General features: G+C 34.9%; 1 protein-coding gene across 1 annotated transcript; it reads right to left on the reverse strand.

The window, feature by feature from the left end:
* Window positions 1-7265: 7265 nt before the first annotated feature.
* Window positions 7266-18544, reverse strand: LOC100378204 (deoxyhypusine hydroxylase-like). The gene is made up of 4 exons (XM_002731308.4): window positions 18106-18544; window positions 14568-14644; window positions 9089-9329; window positions 7266-7809 (listed from the first exon to the last, which is right to left on the reverse strand). The coding sequence occupies exons 1-4, from the start codon at window positions 18377-18379 to the stop codon at window positions 7487-7489; spliced, it is 915 nt and encodes a 304-aa protein (XP_002731354.1). The 5' UTR covers window positions 18380-18544; the 3' UTR covers window positions 7266-7486.
* Window position 18545: the final 1 nt, after the last annotated feature.

The following is an 18545-nucleotide window of genomic DNA, read 5'->3' on the forward strand; positions in this document are numbered from 1 at the left end:
CGCCCGACTGGGGTGTCATTTCACGTTATTATGTTTATGAGTGGGTAGCCATTTATCAATGGTTTGGTTTAGAATTAGAAATGTGTAGCATTTATTTACTTTTTCACAGATCCTTGTATTCAAAGCCAAATACTGGAAAAGGCTGAATAAAATGCATCGCCCGGATGCGCTCACTGGTTGCGAAAGTTGTGAGCTGGTTGTTTTTTTTTCCCTGAAAACAGTTGTGTTTAGTGGGTATATAAATAGAAAAAAAATGGTTTAGAAGTGAGTATGGTTTTCGAGAGATGGGCTTCACACCCTTACCCACTTAATGTGGAAGTACCCCCCCCCTCCCGGACGAAAACCTTCTGAAACGTTATTTCCTGCATTTTGAGGAACAAATTTTGCTGACACGAAAGGTTTCAGCTTGATTTTGGAGGGGCAACGCCCCCCACATTTTTTCGAAGGGATCCCCTCTGTCCCCCCCCCCATTAAGTGTCTCGCTATACTGCAATGTTCGTATGGACTTTCCTGGGGCGTTTGTTATAAATTATATCAGTGTACAAAACTACTATCACTCACGTCAAACACACATTATGTTGCACTTTGGATGTATCATCCAAGTTATATTTATGATATCAATAGTTAGGTTATGTACAAGCACGTTGGGGATGTCCTGGGTTACTAGTAATTATGACACGTTGTCTATTCTTCGACGGCAAAGTTACGTGACCTACACATTTTGATTATAACAAAACTAATCCTACAAAATTATACACTACAATTTACGCAATTTCTCAAACAAGAAAAAAAAACAATGCGTAATTCGCCTTTAGGTAGCCCTAAAGATCAGAGTTTCTTTTGAATGGATACAATGGAGGAGCGTTACTACTAGTTACCAATGTTCAGCATTTTACGGAAAAATATTGTTAAGATCACAACGATCATTTCTACTGATGCGTATACTTATAAGACAATTGGGACTCGTCGCTAATTTCAAAATACCATACAGACGAGAACACGTCATTTTCAATATGCAATTTTGCCCTGTATGTGGACCACGAGCTACATGATATCCCACGAGCTGATATCATTAATGTTGTGTAGTTAGTTCGAAGAAACAGTACAATTGTATATTATTTTTCTCTGTCATGTGATACCTGCTAAATATGAACAAACAATGGAGAAGTTTTACTGAAATATCAAATCAAAGAAAGCTTAGAAAGAACTCCCATGTGCTGAGAGTATTGGAGACGCATTAAATATAATTCGAAATTACTTAGCTGAAAACTAATTATGCAAATCAGAAAATTAATATGAACAGATTTGAGTGTAAAACTAATGAGGTCTGCGCAATGTAACAGAAAATCTATGTTTCCAAATTTAATTGAAATGTGATTAGAACCAAAAAATTATGAATTATTATGCTTATTAGGGAATTAATATGAACAGATTTTTACCCCAAACTAATTAGGTTTGTACATTGTCCTAGAGCATCTTTGTACTAAGTTTCATTGAAATGGAATAATTAGTACTTTAGATATCAGAGTGAAAGCTTAAAATTGGTTAATTATGCAAATTAGGTAATTAATATGTACAGATTTTAACCCACAATTATCCAGGTTTGTCTATTATCCTACAGCATTCATGTACATTCATTGGTATGTGATCCATGTACATTCATTGGTATGTGATGTTTAGTTCCTGAGATATCAGAGTGAAAGTTGGTTAATTATGCAAATTAGGTGATTAATATGCACAAATATTTACCGAAAACTAATTGGGTCTGCATAATTCTAGATTCATTGAAATGTGATGATTAGTACTTTAGATATCAGTAGAAAAGCTGAAAATTAATTATGCAAATTAGGTAATTAATATGCACAATTATTTACCCTAAAACTAATCAGGTCTCTGCATAGTCCTAAAGGATCTATGTACCAAGTTTCATTGAAATGCGATGATTAGTACTTGAGATAGCTGTGGAAAAGCTGAAAATTAATTAATTATGCAAGTTAGGTGATTAATATGCACAAATATTTATCGGAAACAATCAATCTCTGCATAGTCCTCGAGTATGTAAGTACCAAGTTTCATTGAAATGTAATGCACACTACATATATCAAATGCTAAAAATTAACTAATTATGCAAATTAGGTAATTAATATGTACTGATATTACCATAAAAACTATCAGGTCTGTGCAGTGTCATATGATATCTATGTACCAAATTTCATTGAAATGTGATGATTAGTACTTGAGATATCAGTGGAAAACCCGAAAATTGACTAATCATTATGCAAATTAGGTAATTAGTATCCACGGATTATTACCAAAAACTAATCAAATCTGCGCATATGTTCAGAGCATCTATGTACCAAGTTTCATCAAAATCCAATGAGTGGTTCTTTAGATATCAGTGGAACAATCATGAAACAGCTAAAAATCAGCTAATTATCATGCAAATTAGGTAATTAATATGCACGGATTTTTACCAAAAACTAATCAAATCTGCACATATGTTCAGAGCATCTATGTACCAAGTTTCATCAAAATCCAATGAGTGATTCTTTAGATATCAGTGGAACAGTCGTAGAACAGCTAAAAATTAGCTAATTATCATGCAAATTAGGTAATTAACGAGCATGGATTTTTACCAAAACCTAATCAAATCTGCGCATTGGCCCAGAGCATATATGCACCAAGTTTAATCAAAAACCGATGTATGGTTCTTGAGATAGCAGTAGAACAGTCGGACACACATACACACACACATACACACCCAGACACACTAATTGCAAAGACTCCCATTATGTGCTTCGCACATGGGAGTCAAAAAGTAGCCCGGAAAAGCATCCTGGAAAGTCAGAGAATTTGAATGAAAAGGAGAAATAAAACAAGTCATTGTCAATGACACGTCCCCGTTCCGTTCATATTTGAGTGACATATACATTCAAAGCAGATCATGACCGAAATGCACCTGCATATGTACAACACATTGTACTAAATCTGAACAAAATCCATGCATGCATGACTGAGATCCGGTTCTGGAATTGTGAAAATACATGATTTTAATGCATTTTCGGCCTTAAAATGGCCATCATTCAGCTATTGCTAAGCGGATCATGAAACAAATGCACATATCTATTTGTGACATGATGCACCATGTGTGTGTGAAGTTTGAACTTGATCAATCCAGACATGTCTTGGATACGGATCCAGAACTGAATTCTTTAAGAAAATGGCCACCAGTCGGCCATTTCGAACTTGATCCGAAAAAAAAAATGACGTGCATCAAGGTCCTATTATGTTTAATGTAAGTACCGAATTTGAACAAAATCCGTCCATGCATAACTGAGATCCGGGTTCGGAATGGTGAAAATGTCGGCCATTTCGAACTTGATCTGAAAAAAAAAATGACGTGCATCAAGGTCCTATTATGTTTAATGTATGTACCAAATTTGAATGAAATCCGTCAATGCATAACTGAGATCTGGGTCCGGAATGGTGAAAATGTGCGATTTCAATGCATTTTCGGCCTTAAAGTGGCCGCCATTTGGCTATCGTTAATGGGATCATGAAACAAATGCACATACATATTTGTGACATGATGTACCTTGTGTGTGTGAAGTTTGAACTTGATCAATCCAGACATGTCTCTGATACGGATCCAGAACTGAATTCTTTAAAACCAAATGGCCGCCAGTCGGCCATTTCGAACTTGATCCGAAAAAAAAAATGACGTGCATCAAGGTCCTATTATGTTTAATGTATGTACCAAATTTGAACGAAATCCGTCCATGCATAACTGAGATCCGGGTCCGGAATGGTGAAAATGTGCCATTTTTATGCATTTTCGGCCTTAAAATGGCCGCTATTCGGCTATCGTTAATCGGATCATGAAAAAAATGCATGTGCATATGTCCCATATAATGTGTGATGTATGAGTGAAGTTTGAACATAATCGGTCCATGCATGTTCGAGATACAGGTGATCACGGACGCACGGACGGACGCACAAAGGGCAAAACATAAGTCCCCGTTTTCGGACTCCGTCCGAACGGGGACTAATAAACACGTTGAGTGAATCATTGTATCGGAAAGTGTGAACAATTGCAAGGACGGTCTGTTATCTTTAATAACAAATCGGTAAATTTGTAATATCGAAACACTTGTCCGGAAGGCTGAATGAAAAGTAGGGGCTCCTCAATTCCCAAGATTTCATCATGGAACCACTGGATGTTATTGTTTTTGTTGTTCAAACTAGTGTCTATTGTATTTTTAATCCAGTAAGAAAATAAACTGAAAATTAATCTGATAAACAACCCATATTTTTATGAAATATTGTCTGGAAATTCAAAAAATTAGCATGGAAGGTGCAAAAAGTTGTCTGGAAAATCGCAAAAGTCGAAAAATTGAATGAAATGTCAGAAAGGTTGTCTGAAAAGTCGAAAAAGTTAATGGAAAATCGTGAAAGATCTCTGGGAAGTGTGAAAATTTTCGTTCATTGAACAAAAATGTCGGAAAACATCAGAATGCCAAAATAAAATGTTGAAAAATTCTAATGAAACATTGTTTGGAAAGTGTAAAATGTACCATGCAATGTATGAAAAGATTCCAAATCGAACAAAGTTGGAACACAAATTTGAAAAGTTGGAAAATGTTGAGGAAACACAGTCTGCAATGTTGTATAATAGCATGGAAGTTGAACAAGTTGAACGAAACGCAGGAAAATCAGAAAAGTAAAATAAAGCTTAGAAAAAAGTTCTGAATGCTTAGAGTATTGGAAAAAATAATTCAAAGTTACTTGTACTTAAGATAATAATGGAGAAGCTGAAAATTGACTAGTTATGCAAATCAGATACATTTGTAATTAATATGCACAGATTTGAGTGTAAAACTAATAAAGTCAGTGTCATAATGTCACAGACCATAGACTTTTAAGGTCTATGCACAGACCAACTATGTACCAAGTTTCATTGAGATGTGATTAGAACCAAAAAATATCATGCTAATTAGGTAATTAATATGCACAGATTCGAACCCAAAACTAATCAGGTAATGCATTGTCCTAGAACATCTATGTATCAAATTTCATTGAAATGTGATTAGCTTTCGAGATACCAGTGTGAAAGCTGAAATTGGTTAACTAATTGGTTATCTACGTGATTAATATGCACAAATATTTACCAAAAACTAATCAGGTCTCTGCATAGTCCTAGAGCATCTATGTACAAAGTTTAATCGAAATGTGATTACTAGTACTTGAGATATCAGTGGAAAAGCCAAACATTGACAAATCATTATGCAATTAGGTAATTAATATGCACAGATTTTTACCCCAAATCTAATCAAATCTGCATTAGTCCAAGTTTCTACAACAGACATAGCAGTATTCCATATCTCATTTTTTGAGATACTAATTGAATGAAGATGTAAATCAAATGAAAGTAGTAAATCAAATTAAAAATTGAACAAAGAGTAAACAAATTTAATGAAGGGTAGGACAAATGAAATGAAAAGTAAGAAAATGGGATGAAAAAGTAGGGAAAATGGAATGAAAGGGAGGGAAATAGAATAAAAGTAGGAAAACTGGAATGAAAAGTAGGAAAAACAAGTCATTGAAAATGACACAGTCTCCGTTAAATGTTTGATAGTTCTCTTTGTGCTCGTCATGTTAAAGCGGAGGGGTTGTCGCGAGCGTGTTCTTGAAACTTGAGTTCCAAGTGGCGTATACAACAGATTGTTTATTTACATCAAAACACATGTTCCGTGTAGTAGTAATATGGCCAAAAATAAAAACAGCCATTATTTGGCCATCTTTGATCTGATTATGAAACACCCTGATATGTATATGATGTATGTGCCAAATTCGAATGAAAATGGTACATAAATTGTGGAAATATAGTAGTAAGGCCAAAAAGTCAGATAACTGTCAATCGGCCATCCTTGACTAGATTTAGAAACAAATTGTCATGGACATGCATCCTAACATGTATAAAGTACATGTATGTGCCAAATTTGAATGAAAACTGACAAGATACCGCATAAAATCTTTGATCCAATTGCAAAATAAATTCTAACATGAATAATCTATGTACCAAGTTTGAATGACAACTGACAAAGCATGTCCAAAATACAACATTTTACAAAAAGCAAGATGGCTGCCAGTCGGCCATTTTGAATCGAATCTCTAAACCACTGCATGTGCATATGTCCCACATAAGGTACTAGACACATGCAAAGAATGAACGAAATCGGCCCACAGGATTCTGAAATATGACTCTGGACAGACTGACGCACGAACGGACGGACGGACAGACTCAGGAACTCATGAACGGTCAGGGACATGTATCCTAACATGTATGATCTATGTACTAGTACTAAATTTGAATAAAAACTGACAAAGCATGTCCAAAATACAACATTTTCAAAAAACAAGACGGCTGCCAGTCGGCCATTTTGAATCAAATCGCTAAACCACTGCATGTGCATATGTCCCACATAAAGTACTAGGCACATGCAAAGAATGAACAGAATCGGCCCAAGGGATTCTGAGATATGACTCCGGATGGACTGATGGACGCACAGAGACCAAATTATAAGTCCCAGTTTTCGGACTTTATCCGAACGGGGGACTAATAAAATGAAACTAGGGACATGGAATGAAATGTAGGGAAATTGAATGAAAAACAAGGAAAATTGCCTAGAAAGTATGGAAAAATACAAGAAAATAACTAAATTACATAGAACATAATTTGAGTTGATGAAGAAGAGATTCTAAAATGCCAGTTACTAAGATAGTGTATGTACTATTCTCCTATTGCCAATCATATCGAGATCTCTGTAGGCATCCTACTACATTTCCTTATTATGTCTAAACATAAGATGTACCGGTATAACAGATTCCAGTATACATCAGAATTTATTGTCAATTACCTTTCAAATAGCCAGCACTGAAACAAACATTCATCAAGTATACAAGACTATTGAAACAAGACCAGTGGATCCAAACTGGCAATATCTGGCTTTTCTAACCATTTTTGTAACAGGGCAACTAAACACCTAGCATTGACAATTATACAGGTCTTCCATGCATCATCAGTGTTGAATCACAGTATGACTGGAATCTGAATATGCATGATTTTAACACAAAGCTTAAAACGGTTTCGGGCATGTTTACAAACTAGGGATTTTAGACAAAATGGAAGTCAATTAATTCAACAAATTTTATCAAATCACCAGACAACTGAATAAGGCATTATATCAGTGAGGAATCAGCATGAATTATTTTTAAACATGTCAAAAAATGTATTTCAAATGTGCTAAAGAAGTCGAATATGCAAGTATTCTGAGGGCAAATTCAGGTCTCCAAAATATGACAAAGATTTAAACTGGCAATCAAAGTGTAAAAAAAGTTGAACAACCGGTTTTTCAGAGTGGTGGTGAAAACAAGTACACATATAACCTTACATCATAAGAATTAGAATATCATTAAAAATAGTATTTTATTTAATCTGATCTTCAGCCACTTTACTAAGTGCATCTGCATATTGAAATTGGTTACTTTTTTCATATTCATACATATCTAAAGCGACCTCACAACTTTCCCTCACAACCCTTTCTTCATCTTTAGAGTAATCTTTCAGTATCTTCATGCATTCATCTTTGGCTATTGATCCAAGTGCTTCGGCACATTCATGTCGAACCATCGCATTCTCTTCTGGTTTCCTTAATGATATAATTAATTGTTCAGCAGCAGCCTCGTGCTGCATTTGTCCAAGCACGTATGCAATCTCATGTCGAAATAATGCACTGCCACATTTCAAACCTGCAATGTACAAACATAAAACATAAATTGAATAACAGTTCCCATCACATAGCTAAGACAAGATGTAGTTACATACATACCTTGAGGAAATAATTTACTCTATAATCACGTCACACTCACTCTCCTAAATTAATGTGTAATAAGTCATGCATGGCACAGTTCTTATTAGTTGAGATACATAGTTTTGTTTATACACTGTATAGTTGGAACATAAACATGACAAAGATATAGATCTAGTAGCTGATGCTTGATTATGAAGATTTTTTTAACATTAAAATGAATAATATTCAGACATCTTGTATCTGATCATCAGACAAGTACTTGTTCATATTGAGAGATATTACTCTGGAACAGCATTAATTAAAGCTAAATGGCTACCAGTCAGCCATTTTGAATACACCTATATATCTATGACATGATGTATAATAAATATATAAAATTGTAACATAATCAGTCAAAGCATGTCAGAGATACGGCACTAGAACCACATTCATTAAATCAAAACGGCTGTAAGTCAGCCATTTTAAATCTGATCTGAAAAACTAAATGACGTGCATCAAGGTCCCACAATGTCCGATGTACTAGTATGTACCAAGTTTGAACAAAAGCACTGAGGTTAGCTATGGGAGTGATTTAAATGTGTTGAAAAATAATTTCACATGTGTTTAATTAAAAGACAAGTTTGTTTTAGCTCCCCCTTTTTACTTAAGCTTAAAAAAGAAATGTCTGACACATTTGTATGACACACTTGTCAATAATAATATTTTCCAAAGCAAGCTAGCCAATACCAAAAGTCAGCTCACCATACCGACTACAAGTACAAGTTTTCAAACATTAAGCTAGGCATTAATTCCAAAACAAACTAGTGAGTGGTGACTGCCAGTTATAAAAGCAAGTTAACAAATAGAAGCTGAGCAATTTTAGCTACCAGTTTCCAAAACTAGCTAACCAGTATGAAGTAAATGTTTCAAAAATGAGCGAGCTGCAAGCTAACCTGTACTGACTTACAGTTTACATATAAAGTCGGCCTGTACTTTCTACATGCTTATAAAGCAAGCTAACCAGTTTTCAAATTTCAAGAGAAATTCCTAACTAAGTTACCCAGAGCTGACCACGAGTTACTACAGATGGATCACTGGTATTACTAGTACAAGATATTAAACCAACGTAGCCAGATAAAAACTTTCAAAATTGCAGTGAAAGACGCATATTCGTTCAGACTCTACAAGAATCCTTTTTGTGTCTCTCAAACCAGTAATAATGGAAATATTTCACAAACCTTCAGACAAAGCAAGCACCGATTCCTTACATCCATTATTTCTCAAAGAAAACATAGCTCTATACCGTTCAAACAACGGTAAGTTTTCATCAAGTAAGATTGTTCTCAATGTTTCTATATTATTTTCCGTTGATGGAGGAGCTGGATCCACAGATGTGAACGGATTGTCTGTTAGATTACTCTTATCATTACTATGAAGCCATTCTATTCTTTTAAGCGCCAGTTCACATGTTTCTGCAACCTATATTGGGGGGAAAATAATAATTAATATGTTATCCTAAGAAAATTATAAGCTCCACTTCAAGCTCTATTTAAAACAGTCATCACGCTGTACAGCTTAAAAAAAATCAAGAATGTTTACATCGCATGGGACCCACATCATGTCATGGTGCAGCAATAATTTTGGAACAGAAACAAATTTTCGCTAACAGCATTAGCAAATGAAATTTGAAAGCACAATCAAATGAGAAACCAACATAATCAATGATGTGACAGGCTGAAATTAGGCATTGAAATTTTGATATTTGTTCACATTTCCTGTATATTTAGCCCATAAAATAAAGTTGAAATAACCTAATCTTTTTTTTTCTATACAGTCAAACCTCATTAGTACAAACTCGATTACAACGAAAAACCGGTTACAACGAACGAACAACAAAAGTCCTGTTTGAAATGCTTACTTTCCTATGCAATGGGCATCGTTTATCTGCCGGTATCTAGTGTAAGAAATAGACAAGGGATGAAGGGATGAACCAGTCTTGTGATTGGTTGTTGACAAATGCTGAACAGGCCACGCCTCCAACTGTGCCATGCGTTCGGGCAAACTGCTAGGAATTCCTAAATGAAGTAAATTTGTGTAGTTTTCTTGATTTATTCTGCAGATATCGGTAAAATGTAGGTAGGGCTTTGGGGAAATTTGAAGAAGCAACTAATATTCTTAAACCTGGTATTTTTTTATATTTTATTTTTCATTCTTTTCGTCTGTTTTTTCGAGTTTAAAAAATGTGAGCTGGCTGGAGCCTTCATCCCTTGTCTATTTCTTACACTAGATACCAGCCGATACCCCCCACCCCTCACCCCACTGCAAGTTCAAAATGATTCAAGCTATTGAATCAGGTCTTCGTCATGGTGATATGTTTGCCGAAAGTTTGATGTCAAACCGAGTACGCTCTCTACAACTTTAAAGAACAAGCAGCCTATCGGCTGAGATAGCTCCGCTGTTAGCAATGCACATTTCAATTAAAGAACTGAAGACATCATTAGAAAATGAACAATATGTATAGTATCAAAGCAATCGGACTTGCAGTTTTTAACAAGAAGTCGAAAATATCACTTTTTACCAAAAATGACAAAAATATTCACCAAAATTAGAGAATTGAAGATATCATCACAAAATGAACAAATCTGAGAGAGGTCCACATGTAGTACCTATATGTGTAATATCAAAGCAATCAGACTATTGGTTTTTTACAAGAAGTCGAAAATATCACTTTTTACCAAAAATGACAAAAATATTCACCAAAATTATAGAATCGAAGATATCATCACGAAATGAACAAATCTGAGAAAGGTCTACATGTAGTATCTAAATATGTAATATCAAAGCAATCAGACTATTGGTTTTTTACAAGAAGTCAAAAATATCACTTTTTACCAAAAATGACAAAAATATTCACCAAAATTATAGAATCGAAGATATCATCACAAAATGAACAAATCTGAGAGAGGTCCACATGTAGTACCTATATATGTAATATCAAAGCAATCAGACTATTGGTTTTTTACAAGAAGTCAAAAATATCACTTTTTACCAAAAATGACAAAAATATTCACCAAAATTATAGAATCAAAGATATCACCACGAAACGAACAAATCTGAGAAAGGTCTACATGTAGTATCTAAATATGTAATATCAAAGCAATTGAACTATTGGTTTTTAACAAGAAGTCGAAAATATCACTTTTTACCAAAAATTACAAAAATATTCACCAAAATTAGAGAATTGAAGACATCATCACAAAATGAACAAATCTGAGAGAGGTCCACATGTAGTACCTATATATGTAATATCAAAGCAATCAGACTTGTGGTTTTTAACAAGAAGTCGAAAATATCACTTTTTACCAAAAATTACAAAAATATTCATCAAAATTAGAGAATTGAAGATATCATCACGAAATGAACAAATCTGAGAGAGGTTCACATGTAGTACCTATATATGTAGTATCAAAGCAATTGGACTTGCGGTTTTTAACAAGAAGTTGAAAATATCACATTTTACCAAAAATGATAAAAATATTCACCAAAATTAGAGAATTAAAGATATCATTACAAAATGAACAAATCTGAGAGAGGTCCACATGTAGTACCTATATATGTAATATCAAAGCAATTGCACTTGCGGTTTTTAACAAGAAGTCGAAAATATCACTTTTTACCAAAAATGACAAAAATATTCACCAAAATTAGAGAATTGAAGATATCAACATGAAATGAACAAACCTAAGAGAGGTCTACCCAAGGTACATATACACCAAGTATCAAAGCATTCAGGCTTGTAGTTTTCAAGAAGAAGTCAAAAAAGTAAAACATTGACACGGACGACGACGACGGACAATCACTCATATGATAAGCTCCGCTCGACAAAGTCGACAGCGGAGCTAAAAAATCTCAGATAAAAGAGATGTTCGAACACAGCAAGCTTGCTCCGAGTCGAAAACGATTTCGTTTCTCGGCTGTCGATGGGGCTACTAAAATGGTTCACCACCGCACGGTCGCAAAATATTCCTATCGGAGGACCAGTATTACAAGCCAAAGCTGAATATTTGCAGAGAAACTGGGTCATCCTGAATTTAAAGCTAGCAATGGCTGGTTGGAACGTTTTAAAGGTCGCCACGGTATCACATTTAAATCTGTGTGTGGCGAGGCTGCATCCGTTATCCAGACTACCATTGATGACTCATGTCAGATAAGACACTGGCCTTTAAAAACGAGAGCTGTTCTGGCGATAAAAAGAGTAAAGAGCGAATAACAGTGATGTTATGCGCTAACATGGATGGCTCAGAAAAGTTGAAACCGCTCGTCCTTGGTGAATCAAAGAAACCTAGGTGTTTTAAAAATGTGAACTTGGATGTCCTTCCTGTCGATTACGCAGCAAACAGAAAAGCCTGGATGAACAGTGATTTACTTCGAGACTGGCTTCATATAAAACAAGACAGAAAATTCACTTTTGAAAAACGAAAAGTGTTGATGTTTGTCGACAACTGTTCCGCCCATCCTGTCGTAAGTAATCTGACATCAATCAAACTTGTGTTTTTGCCGCCAAACACAGCGTCAAAATTGCAGCCGATGGATATGGGCGTTATAAGAAATTTCAAAAGTCATTACAGAAGACGGGTAGTCGAGAGAATGCTTGTATTCCTTGATGCCGGTGAAAATCTGCCGATTATCAACATTAAAGATGCCATCGACATGATACACTCGTCTTAGATCAAAGTCAAGTCAACTTCCATTGCAAACTGTTTCCGTAAGGCAGAATTTGTCCACGGTGAAAGTGGTGACATCGAAACAGCTGACGACAATCGCGAACACGTTGACGACAATCTATCCACACTTTGGGAAAATCTTTCACAGCAGGTAGATCTACCAGACCAGCTTTCTTTTTCTGATTTTGTCGCTGTCGACGAAGAGATTGATGTTTGTGAAATTCCCACAGACGATGACATTGTTGCATCGGTGATAGCGGGACCGTTGGATGACGATGAAGAAAATGTCGAAAACATTGATACCGCTTCTGTTTTAGACGATGTGCCGACTACATCACAAGCACTAACTTGCCTTTTCAAGCTCAGAAACTATCTCCAGTCCCGTGATAACGTTGACATTGAAATGTTTAGTAAGCGTTCAGCCGTTGAGGACATGTTGTTTTCTACAATGTGTAACCACCGTCAAGCGAAAATCACAGACTTTTTCTAGGTTGTCTGAAAAATTCTTGTTACCAGTGAGAATTTGTTCTGCCGTGCTCAATTTTATTCGAACTTCACGTTCTGTGTAATCCATGTGTAACTGTTTCAAATGAATGTGAATCCACATTGTACAAGCATGTGAACACTTATTGTCGGCCTCAATTTTGACAGTGTATTAAAACACTTTGATTATTTACATATATGGCAAAGGAACATATTTTTATGTATTTTATGAAGAATAATGAACATACAATGGTAATAAAAGTGTATTCTCATGTGAAAGTATGTGTCTAATGTGCATTTATTATTGCTGACTTCATTTTAAAATCGGGGGGGGGGGGGTCCGGCAGCCATCTTGTTTGTTTTAAAAGCGCCACCTAGAGGCTAATTGGTTATAACAAACTGTTTACGTTGGTCCAATGCTTTTCGTTATGAGGTTTGACTGTACTTTTTTTGTCGTTATTGTTAAGATATCAAAATCCCAATGAAGACACAATTTCAATAAAGATTATTACAATTATTAATGATTTAGGACTGATTTTTAATAGCATCTATAAAATTGAAAATGATCTATAAATTAAAATGACATACATAATGATTAGTAACCAAATACTTAGAAAGTGTGTTCTTCAAGCTTGGTTTGAGTTCAGTTATGAATCAGAATATCACAGTCAGCAATATTAGATTGAATTCATACTAACATGTTTCCCTAACATGTTAATGAGCAGAGTATGATGAAATTACATTGTCCCCTTACATTTACATAATGAAAAAAAAATCTGAATTTATGCTATTTCAAAATGGGAAAATTTTTGTTCATGTTTACAGAGGATGACAACAAACAGACCAACACTGACTTGACATGTATATGAGGATGCTTAGAATGTGAAAAAGGTCATTATCAATGACATAACATGTAAACAAAAATTGCCACCAGTGGACTACCAGAATATTGCATCAGCTACCAAAACTATATTATGTGTAACAGTAACCCATTAGGAGTGATGTACATACAAAATTTGAATGAAATGGTATAGGCATGGCTGAGAAACAGTTGAGAACATGTTAAAAATTTGTGTGTTTTTTTTTTTTTTGTGGCAAAAATGTCAATTAGTTGGATAAAAACATTCATTTCCTCAAATCTGTAAGAATATCTCTTGGAAAACCGTCAGCTATTTTGAATTCAAATCAGTGAACAAATTAATGTTCAACACTAAAGCAGCATGAGTGGAGTTAATACTAAGCTTGATAGAACCAAAATTGCTGCCAGCGGACAAAAGTCAACCACATTGATGGACACATGCACGCATGGATAGAACCTAAAACATGAGTCCATTTTGAACTTTCTTCAATGGAGACTAATAAAATAGCAACTTGTGGCTACAAGGACGCCATAGTGTTATAAATTACTGCCTGGCTAACGTTGCAGCATCAAATTTTTATAACATTCAATATAAGCATTATGATGTTTTCATGTAATGATCAAAAATGAATAATAATCAGAGTTCATTACCTCTACTACTGGATCAGAAGCATATTCCTTAAGAATGTCAACAGCTGCAGGTGAGCCAATTGCCCCAAGCGCTTCTCCTGTAATCACAAAATTTTTTTAACTATTTTAGTTTTGCATATGCAGTTTTAATCCTGTTATTACCTGCATAACAACTTTTAACTGGGTAATTTGTGCAGAAGATTGCAGCATTTTCTAATCACAGTGGCACTTATACCAGGGGTTCTTCCAAAAAAGTGAACAGTGGCGCAGCGCCCTCATACCCTGGGCTTGCACCCTCTTAGAGAACCTGGAACAGTCAGTAGATTATGATGATCAGTTATAACAAATATAGAGTGTTACCAATGGTAACAAAGGTGTGCTCCCTCTTATACACATGGTTTCCATTCAATGGAGTTTTTGATCTTGATTTAAAATAAATATAATTTGTTTTAGGTCTTTAATTTTTACATTGTGCACGCTTAGTTGGAACTCGTAATGAACGACGTGGTTAATAATATAATTGTAATGGCACTTAGATATCATACACAGTCTTCTTTCACTAATACCATATACTAGTACATGTACAATCTTCCATTAATATTCATTATCTACTGCTGTCAGTTACGGTAAATGGTAATTAGCTGCATTTTTTTATTTTATTTTTTTGGTATTATTTATTCAACGTAATACTAATCTTCTTTGAGTATTAATTAAATGAACACATAAAAGTCACATTGGGTAAAACGTCAAGAAGTCTATGCTTGTAGCGACATAGTTCTGAAAATGTCTTTTTTTTTTCATTGTCGGCTGAAGAAAAAACAAAGCTGTTTCGATAACCCGACCAGGGTGTTAATTTTATTTAGGAACAAGTCAATATAATCAACATGCACAATGCATGCCTGAAAAACAGTTGACATGTTCAAATTTTGCAATTTTATTTGTTTTTCATAAATTTCATTGAAATCCAAAAATAATTAAAAACAACATTTACCTAATTATATCTTGCCTTTGTACCAAATTTAAACCCAATCTATAAAATCATCTTTGTGAAATAGGCAGAACACTCAGAAAAAAAAAAAAAAAAAAAATGACCATCAGTCGGCTATTTTCAATTGAAGTGCAATTCAGACGAAAATGGCCTCCATTCGGCTAAATTTCGATGAAAACGAAAAATAACTAAAAACAACATTTAACCCGTTATATCGTACCTTTGTACAAAATTTAACCCAAATTTGTACAATCATCTCTGTGAAATGAGCGGAACACTCGTAAAAAACAAAATGGCCACCAGTCCGCCATTTTGAATCGAATCACGAAAAAAAATTACATGCATCAGTAACCCACCATGACTGATGTCAATGACAAGTTTGAATGAAATCAGTAAAGGCATGTCTGTGAGACGGTTGACGTTTGGTGTATTTGGGGACAAAAATGGCCACCAGTGGGTCAAAGGTCAACCAACTAAAAAAATAAATCAATGTCTCCTATTATGCCTTGTCTTTGTACCAGTTTTGAAGAAAATATGTCAAGTTGTCTCTGAGAAATGTTGACTGACGCACAGACAGAACCCAAAACATAAGTCCCTGTTTTGGACTACATCCAACTGGGACTAATTAAAGTCAACTCCTAGATACTCTCCCCTGAGAATAGAATTTCTATACTATTGTGGAATACTTTATTTTCGCTGGAATTAATTTTCGCTGAAAGGCTTTTTGGGCATTTTGTATGGAATTTATTTTCACTGATTTTTGATGAGTTTAATGTGAAATATAGGAAAAAAGTATATTCGCTGGATTTTATTTTCACGGATTCATCCCTTCAGCGAAAATAGCGAAAATAAATTCCAAGCGAAAATAAAGTATTCTACAGTATACAACAAATTTGTCATGATGGATGCTCTCTTCAAGTGCAATCCCCACTAACATTATAACTTTACACTTTTTTGGTGAACTTAAACTATTTTTTTAATTTTATAATCTTTTCTTTTTTGAATCTTGATATAATGCGAAATTACCATGACTGGTCTTATTCTGAGGTGTAATGATAATCATTTATAATACGCAGTGGTGTTATGAAAAATGAAAGTAGACATGCGCTTATACAAAGGATTCTATGCATCGGGTCAAAAGCTGCCTTTCTATTACCTTTCTACAACCAATAAAATTACCATGACTGATGCTGCCTATGTAATAACCTAAAAAATGATTTTGTTCATTTTCCTTCCTAACTAACTTGCAATTAGTAGTCTTACTTCTGAATATTAAGTCTGTATTACAAGCAGGTAAAAAATGTTTACATACACCTAACTCCCCCACCCTGGTAGGCAAATACTGAGTGACTTTTACAATATTCGCAGACACTTCAATGATCGTTGTAAACAACGGACTGTTTCAGATGGGTTCAACTTACAACTTGTTCATTCACAAATTTATCAAACAGTGTTTTATTCATTATTGTTATCGGAAACTATTATTTCATGAAAACAAATGATTGTTTATTCAATAAATTAATTTATGAAAATAATGAAGAATTAAAGAACACCTCTAACATATAGTTTAGTTTTAAATTTTTGATCTCATCGTGACTATTTAAATCTATACAATATTTGCTATGGGATTCAGTAGCACTGGTTGAATACATTTCCGCAAGAGTAGCAGCAAACCTTGTTATATTACTTCTGATGAAACATTCAAATTCACTGTATATTGTTGTGCATCGCTAAACATGAGATCTGAAGAATAGGTGAAAATAGTACATGGTGTATAGGGGTAAAAACTAAAAGTGAAAGATTCCAGGAAAAGATTATTACTTGTTAATACCTGTATACATCTGTTTGAAACGTGTACCTCACACATTTAGTTTTCGCAATTTTTGCGTACTGTAAAAGTGCATTGCATATGGTAAAATGGGGAAATATTTTTCCGTTTCAGAGGATGTTTTGTCATTCCAAATAACCTCAAAAGCATTTTTTTAATAAATGTTAAACATTGAATATATAGGTATATCTTGTGATATTAAATAATCTTATTTATTCCAAAATAAAATTTAAACCACATCACTTCATCATCAATTTTCCCTACAATGAGAAGAAAAACTAAAACTAAAATGGTAAGAGTTCCGTAGGGCCCCTGACCCATAACTCTAATCCTAACCCTACCACTCCAGTACCCCTCCTCCGTTTCAATAGCATATACCCCTTTTTGGGTCATTTATAATTATTTGGAGGGGCATATTGAATTACACTTGGGGGCTGGAGTGTTAGGGTTAGGGTTCAGGTTAGGGATGAGGGGGCCTTAGGGAACTCTTTCCTAAAAATAATATCCATTATTAATTAATTAATAGATCCATTCATTTCATTCATTCACATTAATATCTTTTTTTCAGAAAAAAAAGTGACAATTAAAGGGAGGTGGTAACTCAGCGCGTGTTCGAATTTCACGTAAACTAAAAAAATGTATTTCACACGCGTTGTGTACGTTGTCACAAGTCCCACACCGAACAAGACGCGACTCGACGACCACCGCCCTTTAATAACATGTGTTATCCCCGAGTTCTGTACCTGCTTCGTGTCTAACCATCGGTTCTTGATTCGTATCTTTCAACACATTCACCAGGTATGGTATAGCATACGGGTCTTGCATCTGCCCCATGCAATAGGCCAATTCATGTTTTAACAATGCTGACGGGTCATCTAAACATCTCACTATACTGTCGATCGCATGTTTCCCACCCAAATTGCGTAAGGTGAATAGTGCCCGGAATCTGTCGGTCAATGGCCGTCCTCTGTCGCAGAGAATTTGTCCTACCTTCTCAATCGAACGACAGTCTGACATTTTAACTGACTTATACCACACACTGATGTTACTTTCACACTCAGCACTAGATTACTGCGACACGGTGCATGTGCTTTTCAGGCTAACAAAAAAACTTCATTCGATATCTTCACTACATAACACATGTCTTTCAGCCGCATAACAACTGCGCAGTCGCAGGTCAAAT

Source organism: Saccoglossus kowalevskii, chromosome 9 (assembly GCF_978046115.1).
Source record: "Saccoglossus kowalevskii chromosome 9, keSacKowa6.1, whole genome shotgun sequence".
Lineage (NCBI taxonomy): Eukaryota > Metazoa > Hemichordata > Enteropneusta > Harrimaniidae > Saccoglossus > Saccoglossus kowalevskii.